The 26,256-nt window shown below is 40.1% G+C and overlaps 1 protein-coding gene and 2 long non-coding RNA genes across 6 annotated transcripts in view; 2 read left to right on the plus strand and 1 right to left on the minus strand.

Annotated features, from left to right (window-relative positions):
• SLC12A2 (solute carrier family 12 member 2) overlaps window positions 1–3,153 on the minus strand; it is a 106,458-nt gene extending 103,305 nt beyond the window's left edge. For all 4 annotated transcript variants that reach the window (XM_017877582.1, XM_017877581.1, XM_017877584.1 and 1 more), the window contains exon 1: window positions 2,261–3,153. In XM_017877582.1, coding sequence (XP_017733071.1) covers window positions 2,261–3,010 — 750 coding nt within the window. In that variant the 5' untranslated portion in view covers window positions 3,011–3,153. The remainder of the gene's footprint in view (window positions 1–2,260) is intronic.
• A 1,669-nt stretch (window positions 3,154–4,822) lies between these two features.
• On the plus strand, window positions 4,823–11,080 carry LOC108533170 (uncharacterized). The gene is made up of 3 exons (XR_001886671.1): window positions 4,823–5,005; window positions 9,804–9,949; window positions 11,041–11,080. It is a non-coding gene; the product is annotated as an uncharacterized LOC108533170 (long non-coding RNA).
• A 617-nt stretch (window positions 11,081–11,697) lies between these two features.
• The window catches only part of LOC108533169 (uncharacterized), a 72,878-nt gene continuing 58,319 nt past the window's right edge, over window positions 11,698–26,256 (plus strand). Inside the window, exon 1 of the long non-coding RNA XR_001886670.1 lies at window positions 11,698–13,662. This is a non-coding gene — a long non-coding RNA (uncharacterized LOC108533169). The remainder of the gene's footprint in view (window positions 13,663–26,256) is intronic.

Genomic DNA, 26,256 nt, shown 5'->3' on the forward strand with positions numbered 1-26,256 from the left:
GAATTAGGTGTTATAAAAATTCTAAATATTATAATACACTGAAGGCTAGAAGCATTAGAGGTGTTAGAGAGGTGGAAGTCAATTTAGACAGAGTAAGGGACAACTTCTGGGAATCCAGCCAACTTGTTATCACCCCTACTGTCTGCCCCTCTTTCGACAGTGGTGTATAGTCATAATTGTACTACTCAACACCCATTTCTTTAATCCATCCGCTAAAATTCTAACCAAAATTATCTTCAACATGTAGTTCTTAGTTAAGCCAATAAAACAGTGGCCATAAAGCTTATGAGTAGCAGAAGGTAAAAAACTATAAAGAATTAAACTACCTGTTGCATAAATGAAACTGAACATTTTATATACTATATTCATCTAATAACATAAGAATTAAGAGAATGTAAAATTGAGATCCTAGAGTCTTCTGAAGGACCAATATAAGAGGGAAATAACAACTAGCTATTATTTTCCAGGCACTGAACATGGTCATTTTTATTGCGCTTTTTTTCTAATCTTCATAATAACCCTGAAAAGCTGAAGCTGAGAGGTTGGGTGATTTCTTCAACTGCCGTAAACTAACAATACAGGTGTTGTTTTTCAGACACTTTGAACCAAAAAGCCAAGCAAAAAACACAAAGATACACAAATCTAAAGTTCTGGAGAACTTGAAGTGCTTTGTTATTGAGAGAATTTAATTCAAAATAGCAAAAACTTTCATAGGAAGCATATATGCTCAAGATATATACCTTTCAACTGGATGTCTTTCTAAAACTTATGGGTAAATATAGATCACTTTACTACTCACCTACTTGGCTTTGGTAAAATAAATCTAAAATATATCTGTATAATATTTTCATTAGTAAATACTTCCTAAGAAAAGGAAAATTGCCAGCTTCATATCTACTTTCGTCTACAATGATTTTTGAGTTTTGGAAAGAAAAAATAGACTTGATAGAAACTACAGAAGTATGAATAAAAAATGTTTTAGACATTGTTTTGCTTCTGATTATGATAAAATACCACAATGGAACAAGAATAGTATTATCTAAAGCTAAATGATCTCAGGCTTTTAAACAATCAATAAGCTGTAAGAGTTGGGACCTCTGTAATTACCTCTGTGTGAATGTTACATTATCAAACACTGGGACAAGTACAGTCTTGTATGAAATCACTGTATGAGATCAAATAATCATATCCAAAAGAAATCACATACTGGATTTAAACTTTTCCACACTGTGATCATTTCAACCTATGTGGTACTATGCTCTGGCATTTACAAAATTCCATCAATGTAGTCATTACACACTTGTAAAGGAAGACTTCAAGTAATTCCGGCTCATAAAAAAGTCAAACATTAATGAAATTTCAAAAGCATAAATGTTATCTCAAAACAATGATATCGAACACTGAAGAAATAACAGTCTTATGTGACCATAAAAAAACAGAATTACAAAAATCAATGAGTTTATGGGGATGGTTTTCTGTTTACAAAGTGTAACTGCTTACTGTAAAGACCCCAAAGGTCTTCCTAGTCATCTTCTACAGAAAAATCAATTCTCCCGTTTCCCTTTTTTCTTTAAAGACCACCCCTCCCTAATTTTTTAAATATACACCTCTCCCAAAACGTTTTCATTGAAAAAAAAAAAAAAAAAAAAAAAAAAAGAGTTATGCCACTATCAGGAACAGAGTGTCCCAAGATTTAAATTTCTATGATCCTTTGCATATTCAAGATTGCAAGAATTGAGCTTTAATAACTCATAGACCATAAACACACCCTGTTAAGATTTTCCTTCCAATACCAACATTCCCACTCTTGGGATCCCTAATAGGTGTACATAAGCCACACAACACAATCTTTTAAAACGACACAGATGGTAGATGCTCTCCAACCTCTTCCGAGAGAGGTCCTCACCTAAACCTCCTGCACATTCTCTTCTCAAGGGCCCACAAACACAACTGTCATTCAGAGGGGTGGTGACTGTTAAGCGTGGGTGGGAAAGAAAGTGCACACGAGATACCTAACTGGATGGGGAAGGCTGTTAAAAGCAGCCCTCCAGTATCACTTAACTAGCCAAACCCGCTACAAACTTTTTAAGAGATTAAGTTACATTCCTCGGCAATTCCACCCTTGACAGCTGAATCCAGAGATGCCAGCAAGTCGTGCGTGTCTACTCCTGCCACCTCAACTCGGGAAGAGTCTGCAGCCACATCCCGCGGTCGGCATGCACCAGGGGCTGGGGAAGAAGGGACGGACGGGCGAGCTCACCTTTTCCAGCTCGTCGTGGAGCTCCGCCAGGCTAGGCCGGAGCAGCTTCTCGCCCAGCTGCGCGGCTGTGTGCCGGTAGTGATCGATCCTGGGCACAGCGTCCATGGTGTTGTGGCCGAAGGTGCGCAGGTAGTAGGTGTTGGTGTGGGTATCATAATAGTAGTGCTGGTGGTGCCCACTGCCGCCGCCGCCGGAGTGCAGGCTGCTGCCCTCGCTCAGCACCGTGTCCCCGCCGTTCTGGAAGCTCACGTTGGGCCCGTCGCCACCGACCCCGGCAGCATCCGACAGGCTGTCTTCAGCCGACGAGGAGGCAGCCGGGTCCACGAAGTTCACGCGGAAGCGGCCCTTGGCTTCCTCGCTGCCTTTAGCCGGCCCGCTCTCGCCGCTGCCTTCCCCGTCCGCGGGGGTCTGCTTGGCCCCCGCCCCAGCACTAGCCGCCGCTGCTGCTGCCGCCGCCGCCGCAGCAGCAGCGGCCCGCCCGGCGTTCTCGGAAACCAAGTCCACCTGGAAACGGCTCTGGCTCGGGGTGGGCCCCAAGGGTCTGCCCAGCCCGTCCCCCGCCGCCGCAGCGCCCTCACCGCGGACCCCGCCGCCGTCCCGACTCGCGGGCGCAGCATCCTCCGGCACCGAGGGCACAGCCGTGCCGGGCAGTTCCACCCTGGCGGCGGCCAGCGCAGCAGCTGGCGGCGTCTCCCCGACCCCGGCCAGTCCCGGGGCGCCGGAGGAGGGCGCCGTGGGCACCGGCTCCATCGCTGCCCGACCCCCGGCGGAACTGCAGAGTCCGGCGGACGTCTCCGGCAGCACGCCCTCCGCACCCCTGGCCGGCGGTGGCCACGGCCGCAAGGCCGGGTGAGGAAGTCTTTCTCCCCGCCGCCTAGCCGGGACAGCACAGACGCCCCTGGCAGCCAAGCGAACGCGCGAGTGTGGCGGGCGTGGGGCGGGCCCCGCTGTTTAAAGCCTCGGCGGGGCTGTGGCTGCTGCGGCTCCGGCAGCAGCACGCGGGAGGCGGGGCCGGAGGCTCATCCGCCCCTCAGCCCGCCCACCCACGGTCCCGCAGCGGCGCGCGGCTGACGCTCACTCCGGCGATCCGGCCCTCCGCTGCTCCCGCGCAACCCCACGCGAAAGCGGCCGGTGCCAGGATCGCGGCCACCCAGCCCGCGCCGGGCCTCAGGCAGTGCGGACGGCACGAACGGCGCGATCTGGGACAGGCGCGGCCGCGCTCCGCCTCAGTGATGTCGCCGGGAGGATCTCCGCGCCGCTACCTCCTCTTCCGTCGCCCTCCTCCCACGCCTTCACCTCCCTCCCCCGCCGCGCTCTGCGGCGAAAAGGAGCTGGCTCCCAGCCCGCCTCCCTTCTCTTCACCCAGGGGCCGCGCGTCAGTGAACCGGCAGCCCAGGCAACGGGGCTGCGGACGGCGCGCGGGCCCTGCCTTGCCTCACGCCGGTAGCTGATGCTCCCGCGGCAGCTGCCACCCCGGCGCCCCAGCCGGGACTTCAGAGGCTCTCGCCCGCTGGCTTTTTTTTTTTTTTTTCCCCTCGCCTTTGATGAACTCGCAGTACTTGGGCTGAGCCCGAAATCTCGCGAGATGCTGCAGGCGTCAGTGCCGCTTCCCACCAGGCGCGTGGTACCCGAGGCCGGGCTGGAGCCGCAGGCCCGCAGCTATTCCTGCGGGCGATGCTGGGGGCTTTCCGGTCGGGGCGGCAGCCGCTTCCGGAGCCGCGGGCGAGGTGGGTTCCCCAGCCGGGTTTGCTCTGGGCTCTGGCACGCCGCCGCGAATCTCCGCTCGTAATTCCGGGCCTGAACCCAGGGGAGGGAGGATTTCCTCTGTGCGGCTTTCGAGCAGTAGACTTACCCTGCTCAGCAGACCTAGGTTGGCATAACCAGAGATTGATTCCAGTTGTGATGCAGTGGGTGTCTCCACACTTCTGATGACACCTTTATTTTAAAAGCTGGTGTTCCAAGGTGAGAAGGCAGCCTCGTTGAGACGTCATGTTGTTTCAAGATGAGTTTTAATTTAAGGCATATCCAGAAGTGATATGAAGCTCATCTCTCAGAATACAATGCCGGCAATAACTACCCGTGAAGTCCTTACCAGGAGGTTTCTGCGTGATTTGGGTTGTGCAGAATTCCTCTGTTTATGTAGAAACAGAAAGGTACTCACTCATCTGCAGGTCTAGTTTCTCTTCGGTAAAATGTAAGGGAATATAACTGTTTTCCCACTTTCTCAGCAGCAGAAATTTTTAAACCTAGATTATGCCCAAAGCCCTAAGTAAAATCAATGAATGGCGTCCTCCAGTCACTTAGTTTTTATTTATGTACTTTATTTGTTTGTTTGGTTTTTTGTTGTTGTTTTTCTTTTTCTTTTTTTTTGAGATGGAGTCTCGCTCTGTTGCCCAGGCTGGAGTGCAGGGGCGCGATCTCGGCTCACTGCAAGCTCCGCTTCCCAGGTTCAAGCCATTCTCCTGCCTCAGCCTCCTGAGTAGCTCAGACTACAGGCGCACGCCACCACGCCCGGCTAATTTTTTGTATTTTTAGTAGAGACGGGTTTCACCGTGTTAACCAGGTCTCCTGACTTCGTGATCCGCCCGCCTCGGCCTCTCCAAGTGCTGGGATTACAAGCGTGAGCCACCGCGCCCGGCCCTTGTATTTTTAAACTTGACTTTATGGAGACGAACACTATCGTTTGCTGAGCACTTGAAATATGGTGAAAGAGCCACAGAGTTGGCAGAACTGTTTGCAAATGCTGTAAGTAAAAGCTGCAACCAGGCAATTTTCAAAAAATTGTCATAAACATTATCTTACTTGAACTTCACAACTTTTCAGCCTATTATCTCTATAAGATGGTGAGGGAAAACAGCTGTTGCATCAGGATTTTTAAAGCTCCTTTTGAGCTTTAATGATAACCAGAGGAGGCCACAAAAATGAGGCGGTCCTTTAAGCAGTGCAGTTTTCTGCTAGGGAATTGCTGCGTTAGTAGATGATCTGTGCAGTACCTTTCAACTCCACGACGAATTCTGCCACTATTGGAACTCAACATTAATTTAGTTGAATAAATATTGAACAGCTACTGTGAGCTACTCTGTATTTACAGGATATAGCAGTGAGCAAAACGGACAATCCCATCTCTCATGGAGTTCATTGTAGTGAGAGAAACAATAGACAAGAAAAATAGGTAAAATACATAGCATCCAAGTAGTGAGTACTAAGGAAAGGGAAATGGAATATTTGTGTGAAATGGGGATCATAAATTTTCCATAGATGGCCTCACTGAGAAAGTAACATTTGAGTGAGGAAGTGAGTGATGTGAATTATTGGAGAAAAAAGGTGTCCCAAGCCGAGAAAAACCAAAGAAGACCCAAAGGCAGGAGCATGCCTAGCATGCTCACGGAATTGCATGTAAGCCAGTTTGGCTGGAACTTGCTTAAGAGATGGGAAGAAACAAAGGCAGTTACATCAGAGAGCTTAGGATATGGGACATAATAGATTAGAATGTTTAGCACCTTTTTTGGCTATTAGATACACTTGACTTTGAGTAGAATGGTGTGTTAGCTCAGGCTGCCATAACAAAATACCATAGATTGGGTGGCTCAAACAGTAGAAATGTATTTTCTCACAGTTCTTCAGGCTGGAAGAATGAGATCAGAGTGGCAGCATGATCAGGTTCTGGTTTTCTTTTTGGCTTGCAGACAAGTACCTTCTCAGTGTCTCCTCACATGATAAAGAGAGCTTTGTCTCTTCCTTTTCTTATAAGGGCACCAGTTCTGTGGGATCAGGGCTTTACCCTAATCACCTCATTTAACCTTAATTACCTCCTTAAAAGCACCATCTCCAATACAGTCACATAGATGTGAGGAGAGGATTAGGGCTTCAACATACTACTTTGGCGGGGTACACAACAGTCCTTGGCAGATGGCAAGTTGTTGGAAGGTTTCAGTAGAGGAATGACATCTGCCATTTTTAAAGGATTGATCTAGCTGTCTTGTAGGTAGGCAAGGGATAAGTGGTTGAGTCAAAGAAGCAAGGAGATGTGGTAAGAGTTGTTACAGCAATCCAGGAAGTGATGGTAGCGCTTTGACCACAGTGGGTTGCAGTGGAAATGGGGAAAAATAGTTGAATTCTGGGGACATAATAGAATTTGCTGATGGATGTGAAGTGTGAGAGTCCAAGGGTTTTGACCTGACCAGTTGGAAGAATGGTATTGCTATTTCCTCAGATGGCAAAGGAGGTTAAAGGAACAGATTTGGGTTGGATGAATATCAGGAGCTTAGTCTGAGATGTCTGTTGGAGGAAACACACAAATGTGTGGTAATAAAAAGTAGTAGTCACTCATATAAATGTGTAACTGCAAACAGAAGTTCTAGGAGGGAGGAACATGGTATAAGGAAAAAGCAAAATAGGCCAGACTTAGTCAAGACGGAAGTGACTTTTTAACAAAGGTCTAAAGGAATATTAGGACCAAACTGTAACTTGCAGAGAGTTTCAAACAAGGGAAATATTGTGGTCAAATGCCCTCATGGAGTGAGCAGGGACTATCAAAGAAGCTTGAAATCAGTTTGGTTAAAGCATAGGGAGGGATTAGGGAGCAAAAGTAGTAAGAGATGAGTCTGTATTACTATAAAAGCATTACTGGGTTTCCAGATCGATAGGGGCACATGATCAGATTTGTGCTTATTAAAACTCTCTAGGCCTGGCAAGGTGGCTCACGCCTGTAATCCCAGCACTTGGGAGGCCAAGGCAGGTGTATGACTTGAGCTCAGGAGTTTGAGACCAGCCTGGGCAACAATGGTGAAACCCCATCTCTACCAAAAAAAAGCACAAAAATTAGCAGGGCATGGTGACATGCACCTGTAGTCCCAGCTCCCTGGGAGGCTGAGGTGGGAGGATCACTTGAGGTGGAGGTTGTAGTGAGCTATGATTGTGCCACAGCATCCAGCCTGGGTGACAGAGTGAGACATTGTCTCAAAAAATAAATAAATAAAAATAAAACTAGTTATATTATGAGCAGAAGAGTGGATAAGAGGAAGAATAAGTATGGGAAGGCAGGACACAATGTCACTAATCTAGCTGTGAGTTGATAGTAGTGATTTATGTCCTGGGTACTGTGCCAAAATCTATACATTCATAATCTTACTGAATTCTCACAACACTATGAAGAAAATCATAAGATTACATCCATTTTACAGATGAAAAACTTGGTTAAATAAAAAATAAGTAATTCCAACATTAATGACCACATAAAAGACCTACAAAGGTCAGGTGGCCTAAGCGGTAAGAAGAAAATCAGATGAAGGCATTTGAAAACAGGATCAGCTGTGTTAAATTGGGCCAAGCGGCAGAGAAAAATAAGTTGAATATATATTGACTTTAGTAACATGTATTAGCCAACAAAATGAAAGAGTAGTCCAGTAAGGGGAGGGCCACAAACATTCCAGGAGATATCAAAATGTAGTATATGAAATTGATGAAAAATTTCTCAGGAGAGGTCTCCTCTACTTAATTGTTGGCAAGTATTTCATTGTCAGACTTACCAGTTGTCAGTTTAGAGACTAACCTTGAGAACAGACTTGCTGTCAGTGCCATGGTGGGGACCTGACTTTCTTTGCTGTATTTCCTTTTTGCCACAAGGCCAGCCTTTGACATTGTGTGTGTCTGAGTACTTAATAATACGTATTTCATGTAGTTGGAATTTTAGGATTAGAAGTACCTTGCGTAGTTATTATTCCAAGCTTCTCAATTCACAAATGCTAAAATGTCCTAAAAGAAGACATAAATTATGTTAGACCTACAACTTCTCGCATCTGCAGCATCAGAATATGTGAAGTGCAAAGCCATGTAGAACCTTTGAAATCAGCTCCCTTTTCCTTTTTTTTCTTACAGTGAGTTTAAGTGAGACATGCTGTGCCTACATTCTGCATGGTTGTGGCTTTGCTGTTTTATTAGATGGCATTCAGAGTACAAATTGAGTAAATGGTATTTCCCTTGAGAAATAATGTGATTCTCCTATTACAGGAAAAAGAAAAAAGTTACCCTAAAGAAGCATTTTTATAGGCCTAGCACAGTAGCTCATGCCCATAATCCCAGCACTTTGGGAGGCCAAGGCAGGCAGATCAGATGAGGCCAGGACTTTGAGACCAGCCTGGCCAACATGGGGAAACCCCGTCTCTACTAAAAATACAAAAATTAGCTGGGTGTACTGGTGTGCGTCTGTAATCCCACCTACTAGGGAAGCTGAGGCATGAGAATTGCTTGAACCTGGGAGGCAGAGGCCACATTGAGCCAAGACTGCAGCACTGCACTCTAGCCTGGGCGACAGAGTAAGACTCTGTATCCAAAAAAAAAAAAAAAGCTTGTTTCTGTAGTAGATGTTATGAGTTTGCTTTCTTACCTAAGTCCCAGTCACCTTCTTCTTTAATTAAAAATATTATAAAGATTTTAGTCAGTCATAGAATTAAACATTAATTGAAATTGTACTAGTGCTTTTCCTCGAAGAAATGTACAGTTCCATATTTTTAAATTGTCCTTTCAAAAGAGAACTGCTCAAATGCTTTTTTGCTACCCAGGTAATAAATTCATACAAATGGCATTAAAAAACAACGTTCTTTCTTTTCTTATCCCTACTTTTGTCTACACATGTGTTTGTTGTAAAGCTAGTCAAGGAAATCTTTTCCAATTTAAATTCTTTATTAGAAAAGTTATTTGTGATTACTTTTGTACTTCTGACAGGCTATGGATATTTGCAAACTTCAAAGTTCAAAATTGTTGTCAAATATTAATATTTGAAGGAATTACTTGTATATAATAGCTTAGTGATTACACACATTGACTCCAGCACCAGACTGCCTGGATTTGAATCTCAGCTCCATCAGCTCCACTATTTGTTGTGTGATCTTGGCCTAGTATGACCTCTGTACCTCAGTTTCCTAATCTATAAAATGAGGTATAACAATGGTAGCTTTTTTTTGTCTTTTTCTTTTTTTTTTTTTAAGGCAGGGTCTCGCTCTGTCACCCAGTCTGGAGTACCGTGTTAAGATCACAGCTCACTGCAGCCTTGATCTGCCAGGCTCAAGCGATCCTCCCACCTCAGCCTCCTGAGTAGCTGGGACCACAGGTACCGGCCACCATACCCAGCTAATTTTTTTGTTTTTTGTAGAGACAGGGTTTGGCCATATTGCCTAAGCTGGTTTTGAACTCCTGGACTTAAGCAGTCTGCCGGCCTGGGCCTTTCAAAGTGCTGGGATTACAGGTGTGAGCTACCATACCCAGCTTTCTTATGGAGCTATGAGGATTACATTAAGTACTATTCGTAAAGTACTTAGAACAGTGCCTGATAGTATGGTAAAGCCTAATGTATGTAAACATTAAATAAATGCTTAAAACTTAATGTTTTATTCAAAAACCAAACAGTGCTAAGATACAACCTTTAGGTCATATCTTTTCTTGCAAGTATGTCCTGTTTTGTTTTAACTTTGCTTTTGTTTTGATTTTGAGAGGTATTTAGGTAATTTTTTGAGTAGTATATAAGCTGTTTTTTTTTCTGTTACAGATTTTTAGGGCAGTTTTTTGTGTCATTATGTTGCTGCTACATATTTGGAAGATGGAACAAGCCCAGACAAAGGATGATTCTTTTTTATCCATCTTAAATCCATTTTTTTTCCTTCGTCTGAGCCCCTTAAAACTAATGTGTTACTGGTAAGTTGGTGTGTGCCTGTAGTCCCAGCTACTAGGGAGACTGAGCCAGGAGTATTGCTTTAGCCCCAGAGTTCAAGACCAGCCTGGACAACATAGCAAGACTCCCATCTTTAAAAAAAAAAAAAATCTGTACAAATATGTTATAGGAAAGTTTTGTCTGCATTCACTACATTGCACTATACTTTAAAAAAAGATTTAAAATACGAATACTGACATTTAACACACTTGTACTGTCATCTTAATAATTAGTTTAATTGCTCCCCCTTCATGGAGTCAAATATAACGCATTTCCTAAGTAATTGTATACTTATATTTTCCTCAGTATTAATGAAAATCTCTAATATTTTATCCTCTTATATTTCTTAGTGATTAATCCATTTTGACTTTTAAAAGCCATGAAAATAAGATAACATTTTATAATTATTCTAGATGCCTGAAATTTTTTAAAATCATAAATATGGAAAAGATCTTAAAGGGTTATGTAATAAGCCCCTACTTTACACAATAGTCTACCTTTGACACTTTTGTTTTAAGAAAAGAATTTTTAGTAACACATCCTAGTGGTTACAAGTCCTTATTACATAGCATTGGACATTAATAATTACTCAAATACTTATTCAAGAATAAGATGTTCTTCCTAATGACTAAATTAAATTATTCTCATAATAATTCAATTTTTTGGCTTCTTATCCTGTTCTTCAGAGGTTATGGTAACCCATAAAAGTGTAAGGTTATTTTCAGTTTTATTTTCTAAATGATTTCCTCTTGCATGTCATTATAGGACCAAATTTCTAAATATGTAATTATTTTTATTACTTTCCTCTGGGCCCTTTCCAAGTAATTTAATCTTCCTTTAAATGTGGGCCAAAACTATTAGGTTCAATATTGCAGTTTTTAAAAACATGATTATGAAGGTAAAGACAGGTTGTTAGAGTTCAGGTAATTGTTTTCATTTAAAACTGAAAGTACCAGCTGACTTTGAATATGGCCCTGAGTGTCTGCTCTTCTGATTAGTCAAGAAATGTTTCTTGTTTTTAAGAGATTTGAACTAAAATTCCATTGTAACCAATTTCTTTTTTTTTTTTTTTTAGACTGTCTCTCTGTTATCCAGGCTGGAGTGCAGTGGCATGATCTCGGTTATGATCTGCAAACCTCCACCTCCCGGGTTCAAGTGATTCTCCTGCCTCAGCCTCCCAAATAGCTGGGATTACAGGTGCTCACGAACAGGCCTGGTTAATTTTTGTGTTTTTAGTAGAGATGGGGTTTTACCATGTTGGCCAGGCTGGTCTTGAACTCCTGACTTCAAGTGATCCACCTGCCTTGACCTCCCGAAGTGCTGGGATTACAGGCTGAGACACCCACCATGCCTAGCTGAATTGTAACCAATTTCTAAAGACATAAAATTCTTAATATATATTCTATATTATATATAGATATTAAATTATTGATATATTGTCCATATTATATGATTCTTGATGTATATTCTATAGCATAATTCTTGATATATAATAAGGATATATATCAAGAATTTATATGCTCTATTATATATAGGAATATATATCCAATCGAATTTAATCTCTACTATTAATAGGCTATATGATCAAGAATTTAATGCCAGTAAGTATTCTTTTATATATTCTTCTAATTATAAAGTAATACATGATTAGATATAGACAGTCATAGGAAATAAAGGCGCAAAAGGAAGTAACCTTATAAGCCTTCACCCGCCTGGAAATAAACATTTTCCTGTTTATGGTATGACAAAATGATTTATTGTATGTTTTATAATTTTTAAAACCAGTAATGTGAACATTTCTGCATATATGAAAATGGATATTTTGCAATTGCATGATTTCTAATGGCTTCATAATATTGCATCATGTGATTTATCATAATTTACTGAATCTATCACCTATTTTTAAACCCTTTTTATTTCCTTTATAAATAAGAGCAAGCAGTGCTAATTGGATATCTTTGTGTGTATGTCTTTCTTAATTGAGTATTTCCTTAGGATAAATTATTAGAAGTAAAATAGCAGGGTATGTATATTTTTAAAACTTTTGGCACACATATCAAAATTGATTTTCAGAAAGGTTATTACCAGTTTATCCTTCTATCAACATTGTGTTTGAATGCCTGCCTTCCACTAACCCTATAAAGTCTGAGTAAAATCTTTCTTCTTAATCTTTGTCAATCTGATTAGCAAAAAAAAGAAAAAAAAAGATAGTTTAATTTGCAGATCATTGGCTCCTAGTGAAGTTATAGTTTTTAAAGTTTATTAATCATTTATATATTTTTATATCTGAATTGCCCATTGATATCTATAGTAGACCATTACTGTATCCTAGAAGTGTGGTTTCCATTCTGTGGTTTCCATTCTGGCTGGTTGTGGTAATAGCATACAAATTTTTGTTGTTGTTTTTGTTTGGGTTTTGTTTTGTTTCTTTGGTGAGGTGGGGGTAATTTGTTTACTGGAATTACCTCTCTGTGTGTAGTTTTGGAAGGACATAATAGAGGAGCTTGCCTACCCCAGCCAAATTGTGAACATATGACCAAATGTGCCAATCTGGCTCTCATAAGTGTTTTGAATTTTGGGTGATGTGATGCAAAGTCAGAAAAGTAAGTCCAGTTGTGGGACTCTCAGTTGCTTATATCTCACTTCCTCCCTCCCTGGGGAACTGCCTTGCCTGAGGGCAACCCAAGGCCACTGACTGGCTGATGGTGACTATAAAGGGCATTGACTCTATTTGGGACAATTCTAAAGAGCTGTTACTTCAAAGAACACCTTGTAGGATGGACTGAGGCTTCAGCGGCATCCTCACTGTGAGTCTGCTTCTTCCTCTGCCCAATCCTGCCTTCCTCATTTCCTTATAGTTGTGTCTCCTGAGAGCACGCTCCATCAAACTTTCTCCATGCCATTTCTGTATGCTTTCTCTATGCCATCTCTATGCCACCTCAGTCTGTTTCTAAGGAACTGCCCATTCCAGTGGCAGTACTCAGGGAAGACTGTATGGTAGTCCTGCCACTAGCACGCTGTGGAACTACTTCCCTTGTCCTGCATCTGTTTCTTCTTTCTTTTAACTTTCCATACTCTCACAGTAATTCACTTCGTCTAAGTTAACCAGAGTCTTGGTTTCTGTGGCTTGCAACCAAAAATCAGTATTAATACAATGTTCTTTGTCATTTTACCCATTTTAAGAGCTTTTTCATGTATTATGGACAAAAACCCTAAACGAAATTGGTTTTCTCCAGTTAGTCAGTTGCATTGCAGTTTTGTTTATCATAGTGTTGACATTCAACTATTTAGAAAATTTATTATTGTAAGTATCTTGGTCTTTGTGTATGTGTGATTTTTACCTTTGATGTAATGCAGGGATCCCCAGCCCCTGGGCCACAGAACGGTACCATTAGGAACCAGGCTGCACAGCAGGAGATAAGCAGTGGTCAAGCAAGGGAAACTTCCTCTGTATTTACAGCCACTTCCCATCACTCACATTACTGCCTGAGCTCCACCTCCTGTCAGATCAGCAGCGGCATTAGATTCTCATAGGAGCGTGAACCCTATTGTGAACTGTGCGTGGGAGGCATCTAGGTTATGTGCTCCTTGTGAGAATCTAATGCCTGATGATCTGTCACTGTCTCCTATCACCCCCAGCTGGAACCATCTAGTTGCAGAAAAACAAGTTCGGGGCTCCCACTGATTCTGCATTGTGGTGAGTTGTATAATTATTTCACTATATATTACAATGTAGTAATAATAGAAATAAAGTGCACAATAAATGTGATGTCCCAAAGTCATCCACCCTCACCACCCCAGTCCGTGGAAGGAAATGGTCCCTGGTGCCAAAAAGGTTGGGGACCGCTGATGTAATGCATATGTAATGCATAGAGAGACCTTTAATGTCACATGATCATATACATAACAATCCATGTGTACATATTTTTAAGATTTTATCTTTATCCCCTAATTCTTATGACAAAGATTTTTGCCTTGACTTATGAAAATCATTCAACTATTTCCTACAAATAATTTAACTGAGTATTTAGACTTTTACATTAAAATTTTCTATAACAATATCTTCAAATTTCGGTGCTGAATATAATAGACATTTCTGTTTTACTCAGACAGCAATCTAGAAATGACCTGTCTGAAGCTGGCCAGGCAGTTCTGCCATTCTTGTCAGGAGGCTTCTACGTCTGATTTAAAGATGGGAGCCTTCATTTGTTGCTATTATTTAGTCAGTGAGAAGGAAAAAGTAGAGAGTAGAAAACAACTCCCTATCACACACACATGCCAAATCTTATTGGTCCAAATTTAGGCAGCTGGCTGTACATGGCAGATTGGGAAATTGTCTTTTACTGGAATCCCCCATGATGACAAGTTCTGCCAATTGGGAGAAACCTGTGTTTTCCTGTGCTATAAAGGTTATAAAACATTTTTAATACTAGTATTAAAATGGTATTGTGTTAAACATGTAACTGAAACTGTTCCTACAAATATTAAGTGAAAATTAACACATGGCTAACATTTAAAAGAAATGTTCCTCTTACAAAATGGTTTGTGTGTGCGTGTGTACCTGTGTGTGCATGTATGCTCTAACAATTCAAAACTTCATTCTCCTTCACCGCTGCTACCATATGTTTAAATGTGGAACATGAGTTAAGAAGATTTTGGTTTTGGCCAGGCACGGTGTATTAGTTCATTTTCACACTGCTGATAAAGACATACTTGAGACTGAGTAATTTATAAATAAAAAGAGGTTTAATGGACTCACAGTTCCACTTGGCTGGGGAGGCCTCACAATCATGATGGAAGGCAAAAGGTACGTCTTACATGGCGGCAAATGAGAATAAGAGCCAAGTGAAAGGGTGTCCCCTTATAAACCCATCAGATCTCATAAGACTTATTCACTGACAGGAGAACAGTATGGGGAAACCGCCCCTGTGATTCCATTATCTTCCACTGTGTCCCTCCCACAGCATGGGGGAGTTATGGGAGCTACAATTCAAGATGAGATTTGCCAAACCCTATCACTTGATGTCTCACACCTGTAATCATAGCACTTTGGGAGACTGAGGCAGCAGGATCGCTTGAGCTCAGGAGTTCGAGACCAGCCTGCGCAACAGGGTGAAACCCCATCTCTGCAAAAAATACAAAAATTAGCCATGCATGGTGGCACACAGCTGTTGTCTCAGCTATTTGGGAGGCTGAGGTGGGAGAACTCATTGAGCCCAGGAGATAGAGATTTTGAGATTTTAGTGAGCCAAAATCATGCCACTACCCTCTAGCCTGGGTGACAGAGTGAGACCCCATCTCAGAAAAAAAAAAAAAAAAAGGCTGGGCATGGTGGCTTACACCAAATTCCAGCACTTTGGAAGGCTGAGGCAGGAGGATCACAAGGTCAAGAGATCAAGACCAGCCTGGCCAACAATGGTGAAACCCCGTCTTTACCAAAAATACAAAAATTAGCCCGGTATGGTGGTACACGCCTGTAATCCCAGCTACTCGGGAGGCTGAGGCAGGAGAATTGCTTGAACCCAGGAGGTGGAGGTTGCAGTGAGCCAAGATCATGCCACTGCACTCCAGCCTGACAACAGAGTGAGACTCCTTCTCAAAGAAGAAAAGGAAAAAAACAAAAAAGATTGTTTTGTTAAGTAGTGGTTTTTAGCCTCTTGACATGCTTCTTTATACTTCTTAGAGGTTTCTTTGTGTGAGGCTAGGTGAATATGAATAATGATGATAGGAAGGATATATTAGTATGGTTGTCTAAGAGTATTTGCAGTTTATGAAATATATCAGGAAATGTTCTTGAAAAGGAATGGCTAAATCTAATTTAGGAATGAATATTAAAGGTTTAATAATGAAGAAGTAATTAGAAGTTCCATCTTCTAATCTAAATGCAGAATCTCTTCTCTGTACTGGTACTAATTTTTATTATGATGGTTTGGACACAGTTCCATATTCAGCATCTTTGTACTTTATTTTTGAGTTATAAATGCCCAAACCTTAAAATTTATTCTGCAAGCCTAAGGATGATTCCTTTGTATAGATATACCATTGTACAAATATGCCATAATTAATATAGCCATTCTAATGTTAATTACTATTTTAGTAGTTTCGAAGTTAGCTTTTATTTTTTGCTATTGTAAACACTCCTGCTGTGAACATTTGTATACACATACCATGGTGAATATATGAGTAGATTTCTCTCTAGGGTGTATATTTAGAGGGTATTGCTGGTTCATGGAGTATGTGTATCTTCACCTTCAATAGATAATGGCACACTGTTTTCCCAAGTGGTTGAACCAAGAATGGCATTATTTTAAGATTCTTTACCATAACTTCAAGTATTTGCTTAAAGTTTCTGGAGAAAGGGAAAAAAATGAGTTTTACTATGGTATTAGATTTTATTATGAAATGAATTTTAAAATAACATCTAAAAAGAATGGAAACCCATTTTTTTGCAGTCATTATTTTGAAAAGGTATCTCAATGTGGATGATACAAATTCTATACCATACATATTGAATGACTGGGCCCATGAACAATTATCCATGTGGTTTCTTTTCTTTAAAATACTCTTTAACAGTACTACAATAATAACTATTATTTAAAATATGTTATATATGTACAAATTTTTTACATATATGTGGCAAAATAAAAGTTTAAATCAGTCATAAAGATATAAAATGAAAAATGAAGTCTACTAATTCCTCTCCCTAAAGATCTGTTTTAGCTGTGTCATTGTTTCTTTTGTTTCCTGAAAAAAATTATATATATTTCTTCATATAAATAAATGGATATTATTCAAAAGGTTTTTTTTTTTCACTTTTTTAACACCATGTATGATTCTTTCTGCTCAGTGCTAAATAATATTGAATTGATTGGGTATGTAATAATTTATTTAGGCAGACTGATGGAGATTTAGATTATTTTCCGTTTTTTGTTATTACCAGTAATGGATCAGTGAGTACACTGGAAAATGAACCTTGTAATTTTTGAGAGTTTATTCATTAAATTCCTAGCTATAAAATTACAGTTGAGACAGTACAAGCATTTTAAATTTTGATATATATGGCAAAATTGCCCTCCAAAAAGTTGTTTTAATTTACATTTCTATCAACTGCTACTTGCCAACATTGTGTGTTATCAGAATATTTTACCTTTACTGCTCTCACAGTTGAAAAGTATAACTTATTTTAGTTTGCATTTATTTAATTATGAGTGAAGTTGAGCATGATTTCATTCTGTCAACTGCCTGTTAATATCTTTTGCCTATTTTTCTACTAAGTTGCATTTTTTTCTTAGTGATTTGTAAAACTTGTAAATTAAATAAATTAATATTTTGTCTATTATGTGTTGCAAGTATTTTCCCATTTTGTGGTTAATTTTATACTTTGTTTATAACTTTTGTACATAAATTTTAATCTTTGTGACTTTCAGGTTATATATAATTTCCAAATTGCTTAGAAGCCCATTTCCTGTATTGCCCTTTGTCTTGTAAATGTATAATGATAGGTAAATTTAGTTTACATATAACTCAGCCTTTTTTCTTTCTTTTTTTCAAAGAAGTCTGTGAGAACACACCTAGGAAAAAATTCACTGTAGACAGATGAATATGATAAATCTAATGAGTTTTGGGCTGGGTCAAAAAAAAATGTGTTTAAATTTAAATGATTCCTATATTCTTTTTTCCTTCAGGCATTCCTAAAGTCAGTAAGTAGGAAGTTTTCATTAGTAAAAAGACATATCTTACCAGACATAAAGCCATCCTTTTCCCACCCTTCCTTCAACGCTGGTTCTTACCTCACCTAAAACACCCTTCAGAGACTAGCAGATGTTCCAGCAGCTCTATAAGATTTAATTTTTGGTTAAATGTCGGCATGTGTAAATGAAATAAAATGAAATTGATTTATGTGGACTTTTCTATATTCTAAATTTGCCTTTGGAATCATTATAAGATATTTAATAGACAGTTAAAATATGGATTTTATCAGAACACTTAAGGCATGTTAAATTAGTTAGTATCATGAATGTATAAAAATAGTCCACGTGACCTGGCCCATTACTTAGTCTCAGCTAAAATGACTTCTAGTTTAACCCAAAACTATGTAAAGGACTGAACAAATCTAAACAGCAGCCTAGTAGTGAAAGAGCAACTAATCATGCAAGACTTTTTTAGTTTATATTCTTTCCTATATGGTTATTAAAGTTACGTTAAAATTACTCAGGAAAATTATGTTTAGTGGAACATCAGTCTTAGCTGCGCTTTTGTTCAGTAGTCTAGAAACTCAAGGCCCTTACCAGCCGATACTTGTTGGACACAGGATTCCATATGTCCCAAAGTAATCTTGCTTTCTCGGCTCTCAGGCTCAGGCCTATATTAAAGCAAATCAGATCAGTTCTGCCTGGATTCATACTGCGGAGGTTAAAAAGGTGTCATGTTTTAGAGAATTCTGCTGTCCCATGTCTGACATTTAGATGATCCTAGATTTTCTCAAGATTCCCAATTTTACAGCTGCTTTCTATAGAGCAGCTTTTTAAATATTTAAACTGAATGTTTATCAAGTTTACATCTTGTAAACTTTCATCTAACAAAAGGTTCTTTTAAACAAGTCGTAATTTTTTGAAGCACCTGTCCATTTATTATTGCTGCCAGAAAAACTGCTCTGTTGGCTCTACTTCTAGATGTTAAATATCAACTATAATACTTGTTAAATCAATACATTTAAAATTGTTCTTACAGCTCGTACGCCCCCGCTGCGTTTAAATTTCTTCTGTAAAATGTGTATTTCTTATTAAATCCTGGATTGAATTTATTTATTTATTTATTTATTTATTTATTTATTCTTACTTTATTTGAGATAGAGTCCTCTGTTGTCAGGCTACCAGTACAGTGGCACTATCCTTTTCTCGCCTGCCACCTCCGCCTCCCAGGTTCAAGCCATTCTCCATCCTCAGCCTCCTGGGAGTAGCTGTAACTACAGGCTGTGCCACCACACCAGGCCTAATTTTTTTTTTTTTTTTTTTTTTGAGACGGCAGTCTCGCTCTGTCGGCCAGGCTAGAGTGCAGTGGCCGCATCTCAGCTCCTGCAGCTCTGCCCTCCCGGCGTTCACGCATCTCTTCCTTCCCTCAGCCCTCCCAAAGTAGCTGGGACTACAGGCGCCCACCACCTCGGCCCCCAGCTAGTTTTTTGTATTTTTAGTAGAGACGGGCGTTTCACCGTGTTAGCCAGGATGCGTCTCGATTCCTGACCCGTGATCCGGGGGCCCGTCTCGGCCTCCCAAAGTGCTGGGATTACAGACTTGAGCCACCGCGCCCGGCCAATTTTTGTATTTTTTTAATAGAGATGGGGTTTCACCGTGTTGGCCAGGGTTGATCTCGAACTCCTGACCTCAAGTGATCCACCTGCCTTGGCCTCCGGAAGTGTTGGGATTACAGCCAACTGTACACTGTGCCTAGCCAAATCCTGGGATAATTTTAAAACATTTTGGACTGTAATAATAAAATTTTGTAGAACATGATATAGTTTATGCATCCACCAAAGAAAATGTCGAGTTACCAAATTAGTTAGAAGATGACTATAGAGTAAGTTACCACCTGGCCCCTACCATAAATCAATCCTTCTTCATATCAGAAGTTTTTAAATAGCTGAATAATAGTTTTTTAAACGTTAAGATTTTAAACTGCCTTTAGAAATCCCTATGAGGTGATGTAACTGTTATTTCCTCCACTCTTTAAGATAATACTGAAAATACTTTAGCACTTGGCTCAGATGAACTTTTGAAATGATACAACTCATAAAATCTGAAGGCCATTATAGATACAAATTTAGATTATTGGATCACAGTGCTCCATGATTCTCTTGTATTTCTCTATATCTTGTAATCAGAGGCATTGACTTTGTTCCAAACTATCTTTTCTTAAATATTTGTAACTTGTAGCAAACAGTCTTGGAAGATTGAGATAATGTCTCACTGCAGAGCAAAGAGCAGGTGTGCTTACTGTCCATTATAAAATATTTGGGTGCCCTAAGCTCCTTATCATCTCCTGTAACCAGCTACTGTGCATGCTGGTGTCACCTGCCTCTCTTCATATTACCTGGTGGAAATTGGGGCATAAGGAATTGGTACTAATGCTGATGTTCTGATGACTGCTATTGCTGTAAATAACAAAGTCATTTGTTTCTTACGCCGGATTATCCTGTGTCCCACTAGCATCCATGAAATAGTAGCAAGCTAATTTACTAGTCTGCAAGTAGGATAAAACTCTCAGACCTTTACAGGTCTTGGCAAGATAATATAGGGTATGCCATCAGCAAACTTTTTCTGTAAAGGGCCAGATCGATAATAAATGGTTTCTGTCACATATGTTTCTTTAATTTTTTTTTTCAACCCTTTAAAAATGTAAAGCCCTTCCTTAGCTTACAGGCCATCTGAAACCAGTCTTTTGGTTATATTTTGTTCATGGGATATGTAGATTGCCGACCTCTAATGTAGATCATGGGATCAAATGACTATTCTCCGCCCCTAGCAAGTTCCCCAGAACTTCTCTCAAAATTATGATGGCTTGCTTTTCAAACATGCTTTTCTCATGACTACAATAAAATGAAACATGTTTTGTTGCACGTCTGCTTGAAAATAAAATATGACTGTAAAATTAATTAGATAATAAAAAGAAACAGTAGTATCTTCCTAAGTGATTTTTATATAACCTCAAGATAATTCAGAGGGCAAAATACGATTAAAATTGCATCCAAAAAGAAAACAAGAAAGGAAGACAATGTAAACAGAAAGCACTTCATAAAGTGGTAGATTTAAATACAAATGTATCAATAATTACATTAAATGTAAAGAAGAAAATCATTAAGTGACAAAGTCAATGTTGTACTGTTTACCAGCATGATGTTTAAATTGTGAGAATGCAGAAATATCAAAAGGATAGAAAAATATGTCAGCACTAGCCAAAGAAATACTAGCATAGTTTATGTCAGATACATTTATAAATGTTCAAAAAAAAGTTTTCAATGAAAATATATATATTTTAAAATTTGATTTCATAAATCAAATTTACATAAAGTTAGATGAAGCAAATGTCTTAGTCTCATTTCTGCTGCTGTAACAATATCGTAGACTATAATTTAGGAAAAGAAATATATTTGTCTCATAACTCTTGGGCTGGGAAGTTTAAGAACACGGTGCTGGCATTTGGTGAGGGTCATCCCATGGAGGAAGGCATCACGTGGCAAGCAAGACAGCACTCGAGACAGAGAGGAAATCTGACCAAACTCATCCTTTTATCAGGAACCTACTCCAGTGAAACTAACCCACTCCCATCATAATGACTTTGATCTATTCATGAGGGCTCTGCTCTTATGACCTAATCGCTTCTTAAAGACCTCACTTCTTAATACTATTACAATTGTAACTACCTAATGGGTTCATTTTGCCCACTGTCCAGATAGAGCCTATTTATCAAGACGTGGGAATTGTAATAGAGAGTTTAATACATGTTAGATCAAACTAAACAGGAGATAGGAATTTTATTATAACTTAAATCAGCCACCTGAAAATTTGGAGGCTATTTGAGGATAGGTTGACAGGCAGGGGGTTAGGGATTAGGAAATGCTGATTGGTTGGGGATTCAATCATAGGAGTGTGGAAACCAGCCCTCCTGCACTGTCTGCATCTGTGTGAGGGCCATAAGACTGGTTGAATCCAGAATTGCAGGTCCACATGGGGCTATCTGGTAGTCAGAAGTGCAAAAGCCTGAAAAGACATCTCAAAAAATCAATACAGGAGTAATCGAAGAAGTTAACAAATCTCATGACCTCTGGAATAATGGGTAGTAATCTTTTATACCTGTATTTTAGCAGGATTCAGGCCCTCTCATCTTCCTAATCTGGTGGCCTTTCGTTCATGTTATAAAGGTGGGTTAGTTTGGGGAAAGTGTTATTTTCATTTAAACTGTAAATTAAATTTCTCCCAAAGTTAGCTTGGCCCACACCCAGGAATGATCAAGGGCAGTTTGAGGTTAAAGGCCAGATGGAGTTGGTTAGATGGGATCTCTTTCACTGTCATAAGTCTCTCAGTTATAATGTTTGCAAAGGCAGTCTCACAATGGCAATTAAATTTCAACATGAGTTTTGGCAGGCACATTCGAACCATAGCAGCAAACTATAAGGTAAAAGCATTTGTAAAAATAAAATGTACGGTTCATAATGACAAAAATACTAAGCCACTATGAGGGTATAAAATATGTGTATCTAATGATATAGCATCAATGTATACAAAGTATTACTCTGAACTGGGTCATGTGCACACTACGAGGACTCGCTATGGTTTAGAAGAGTCAGGGTCAGCCTCACCAGGAACTCATAGCATAGGAGATAATGATTCTCCAAAGGGATGTATGCTGGTGAACAAACCGAACCACATCATGAAGTCCTTTTCATCTTAGCATCTTCATCTATAGCAGTGCTTTTCAACTTAGGCTGCCTATTAGAATCAACTAGTGACCTTTTAAAAAATACTGATGCAGAGACCTTCCCTAGACCAATTAAATCAGAATCTTGGAGGAAGGGAGGAGGGCATTGATATTATTGTTTAAGATCTCCAGATTATTTTACTATGCTGTTTCAGTGTTGAGAAGCACTGAGTTACTATGTAAATCATCGATGTAATATTTAGGGCAGTAAATAGCAAAAATATTTATACATATTAATCTGTTTTTCCATGTGAGTTCTGTAGTTACCCAACATAAAACTGTTGTTTTTAAAATTACGGATCATTACAACCTGTGGTTCCAAGTAGAGATTTTAAAAAGAGAAAAGTTTAATCCTGCAACAATTGGTTAACCCTTCTTAATTTAGAGGTACCTTGATAAGTTCTTGATCATCAAGGTAATCAAAGTTAAGTTAACTACATTACCACATGAAAAACAGTCAGCTGGTTCACACAACTGCTTTAAACCCATAGGAAATTGATATATTAGCATTTCCTAGATTAGAAATTGGCTAACACCATTATCAATGATATAGGTGATAGATGGTGTTCTAAAAGGAATTTTCTGAAAGTTACCTACTTTCTCATTAGTTATAACTACATTTTAAATGCTATCTCTTTCTCAAAAGCCAAAGCTACCCTTCTGGAAGTACAAAGGATCAGACTTCAGGCAGGACTTCACGTGCTGTCACGTGTCAAGTTCTGTAACTTCAGATAACTTGGCATGGCAACAGCCATTTCTGAGTTCTAATACCATTTTAGTAGATAGATGCTATTGTACTAATAGATTCTAATATTGGGTTAATCTAATATGTTATGCTCACCCTTTGTAAGGAGTAAAAATGGCCATTCTCTCTTTTTTTTTTTTTGAAACGGGGTCTTTCTGTGTCACCCAAGCTGGAGTACAGTGACAGGATCTTGGCTCACTACAAGCTCTGCCTCCCAGGTTCATGCCATTCTCCTGTCTCAGCCTCCCGAGTAGCTGGGACTACAGGCGCCCGCCACCATGCCTGGCTAATTTTTTGAATTTTTTAGTAGAGACAGGGTTCCACCGTGTTAGCCAGGATGGTCCCAATCTCCTGACCTCATGTTCCGCCCGCCTCGGCCTCCGAAAGTGCTGGGATTACAGGCATGAGCCACCGCACCTTGCCTTTTTTTTTTTTTCTCTCTCTCTCTTTTTTTTTTTTTTAAGACAGGGTCTTTCTCTGTCACCCAGGCTGGAGTACAGTGGGGCAAACGTGGCTTACTGTAGGCTCAAGTGATCCCTCTGCCTCAGTCTTCCAAGTGCCTGGGACCACAGGCATGCACCACTACACCCAGCTAATTTTTAAAAATTTTTTGTAGAATAGGATCTCACTTTGTTCCCCAGGCTGGTCTCAAGCTCCTGGGCCCAAGTGACCCTCCTGTCTCAGCCTCCTAAAGTACTGGAATTACAGGCATGAGCCACCATGCCCAGCCCTTTCTGTCTTTTAGTGTTAGTATAACTATACATTTGTAAGCAGCAGCGTGGCATAGTGAAAAGTAACTTTTAGGATCAGATATGCCTGAAATTAAATTCCATATTTGCTGTTTATCAACTGTGTGGTCTTGAACTGGTTAACTTGTTAATGCCTCACTTTCCTCCACTGTAAAATAAGAATACAACTCATCTTGCAGTGTTGTGAGGATTAGGAATGATAGCTGTCAATCTTCTGCCATTTTGCTTCAGAATTTTACAAAATTGTAAAAAAATGAGTAAATATATTCTCCTTATACACAAACTTAGAATTACAAAATATGAAATTATTTGCTGACCCTATCCCTTCCCATCTTGCCAGTAGTAACCACTAATATTAGTTTGGTGCATACTGAGAGACTAAATATACAGACGGACAAGGACCAGACCATATATGTCAACAGAACTCAGACACACAACCTCTGCAGCAACCAGCCTGGGAAGCCAAACCACAAGCTCTGATACAATTGGTTCAGAAGTGTCAGTGCTTGGTCAATGACTGTCGGCTTTTAACTCAGAACCAACAAGACAAAGCCAAATGTACTCCCCAAACCAACCACATAAGATGGCTCACTTGTAATTACCCACCTCTAGCTTCCCAAACCAACAGTTTCAATTGTAGCATTTGTGAGTCTTCCCTCTTTTCACTATAAAGCTTTTCATTTCTGCCTTGGCTGCCTGTGAGCATCTGCCAAACACAAGTGATGGTGTTTGACTCCCTTGTTTTAGTAAGTAATGAATAAATAGCCTCTGATTGTTCTCATTTTGGGTGGTCTCTGTTTATTTCTATGGTATGGTTCCAGTCTTTTTATTGTGCATATGCCGATGGACATTTATATGTGTATATCCCTGGGAAATATATACCATTTTGTGGATTTTTAAAAACAAAATGTTACATGTATTGTTTTATATCTTGATTTTTTTTCTCAAAAATGCCCTAGAAATCTATGCATGTTAATTCATCTCCATTGTTTTAGCTGGAGGGAAGTAGTAGTATTTGTCTTGGCGTCTTTAACACAGCTCTGTGGTGCTGCCTACTTCAGTGCTTGCTTTCCTATCTGTGTGTATCACAGAGACATTCTTTTTACCTTTACACCCCCATCCTACTTCCCTTTCACCCCCATCCCCAGCTTACTCCTTTAATACATATCCTTTGAACTGCAGTCGACTCACTGTGAGGTTGGCTGGCTGTCTTCTTCTTTCATGGCTGCTAGTAATGACTGTTCAGTGGCTGTTTCTTCAGCTGGGCAAAGTTAGACCATGTCTGGGAGTTCAAAGGCATTGGTCTCTGGTTGGTGTTATGTCCTGTGTATTGCCTGATCAGTTTCTGCATTACTGACTGTGAGAAACTACAAGTCTTACTCATGCTGGATTCTTTCACCTTGAGTCAGTTTTTCAGTTGTATGTAAGAAATTTTTTCCAATGAATTAAACATACCAACCTTAGAAACTAGCTTGTGAAGGAAGTAAAATAAAGTTAAATGCTCCATTTATCTTTGCTTTTACCAAATAATTTAGGTAAACCTTGCAGTCACCCAAATAATGCCCCTCCTGGTAAATACCAAAACATTCAGAATTAAGACACCTAATTGTAAGGTGTAAGAAGGATCACTTTTAAGATCTGCCCGTTTGCATGCCCGCTAAAGCCTCTAGACCATATAAGAACAATTTAATGAAGTGATACTAGTGTAGACTCTGGGATAATATAGCTTGCATGTGTTTTTTGTGGCTTTTTGTTTTTGTTTTGTTTTGTTTTGAGAGAGGGTATTGCTCTGTCTCCCAGTCTGGAGTGCAGTGGTGTGATCTTGGCTCACTGCAACCTCCGCCTCCTGGGTTCAAGTGATTCTCCTGCCTCAGCCCCCAGAGTAGCTGGGATTACAGGCATGTGCCACCACACTCAGCTAATTTGTGTATTTTTAGTAGGGATGGGATTTCGCCATATTGGCCAGGCTGGTCTCAAACTCCTGGCTTCATATGATCTGCCTGCCTTGGCCTCCCAAAGTGCTGGGATTATAGGTATGAGTCACAGTGCCCAGCCTAACCTGCATTTGAATCTTCATTCCTCTGGTTTAATGAACTTGGGCAAATTTTGTAACTTCTTTGAGTCTAAGTTTTCTCATGTTTATAATGAAGATGAAATTACTTACCTTATAGGGTTTGTTGGGGAGGCAAATCTTTTCCTCTACCCTCTTAGGTTCAGTTCTTGAGGTCCTGGGAATTAAACTTAGACAAAACATAGATTTTTATTCAGGCAGGAGCACACAGAAAAATGTGACTCTAAACTTAGTTGTTAGCTGGGAATTTATATA

Source organism: Rhinopithecus bieti, unplaced genomic scaffold (assembly GCF_001698545.2).
Source record: "Rhinopithecus bieti isolate Rb0 unplaced genomic scaffold, ASM169854v2 scaffold_10351, whole genome shotgun sequence".
Taxonomy (NCBI): Eukaryota; Metazoa; Chordata; class Mammalia; order Primates; family Cercopithecidae; genus Rhinopithecus; species Rhinopithecus bieti.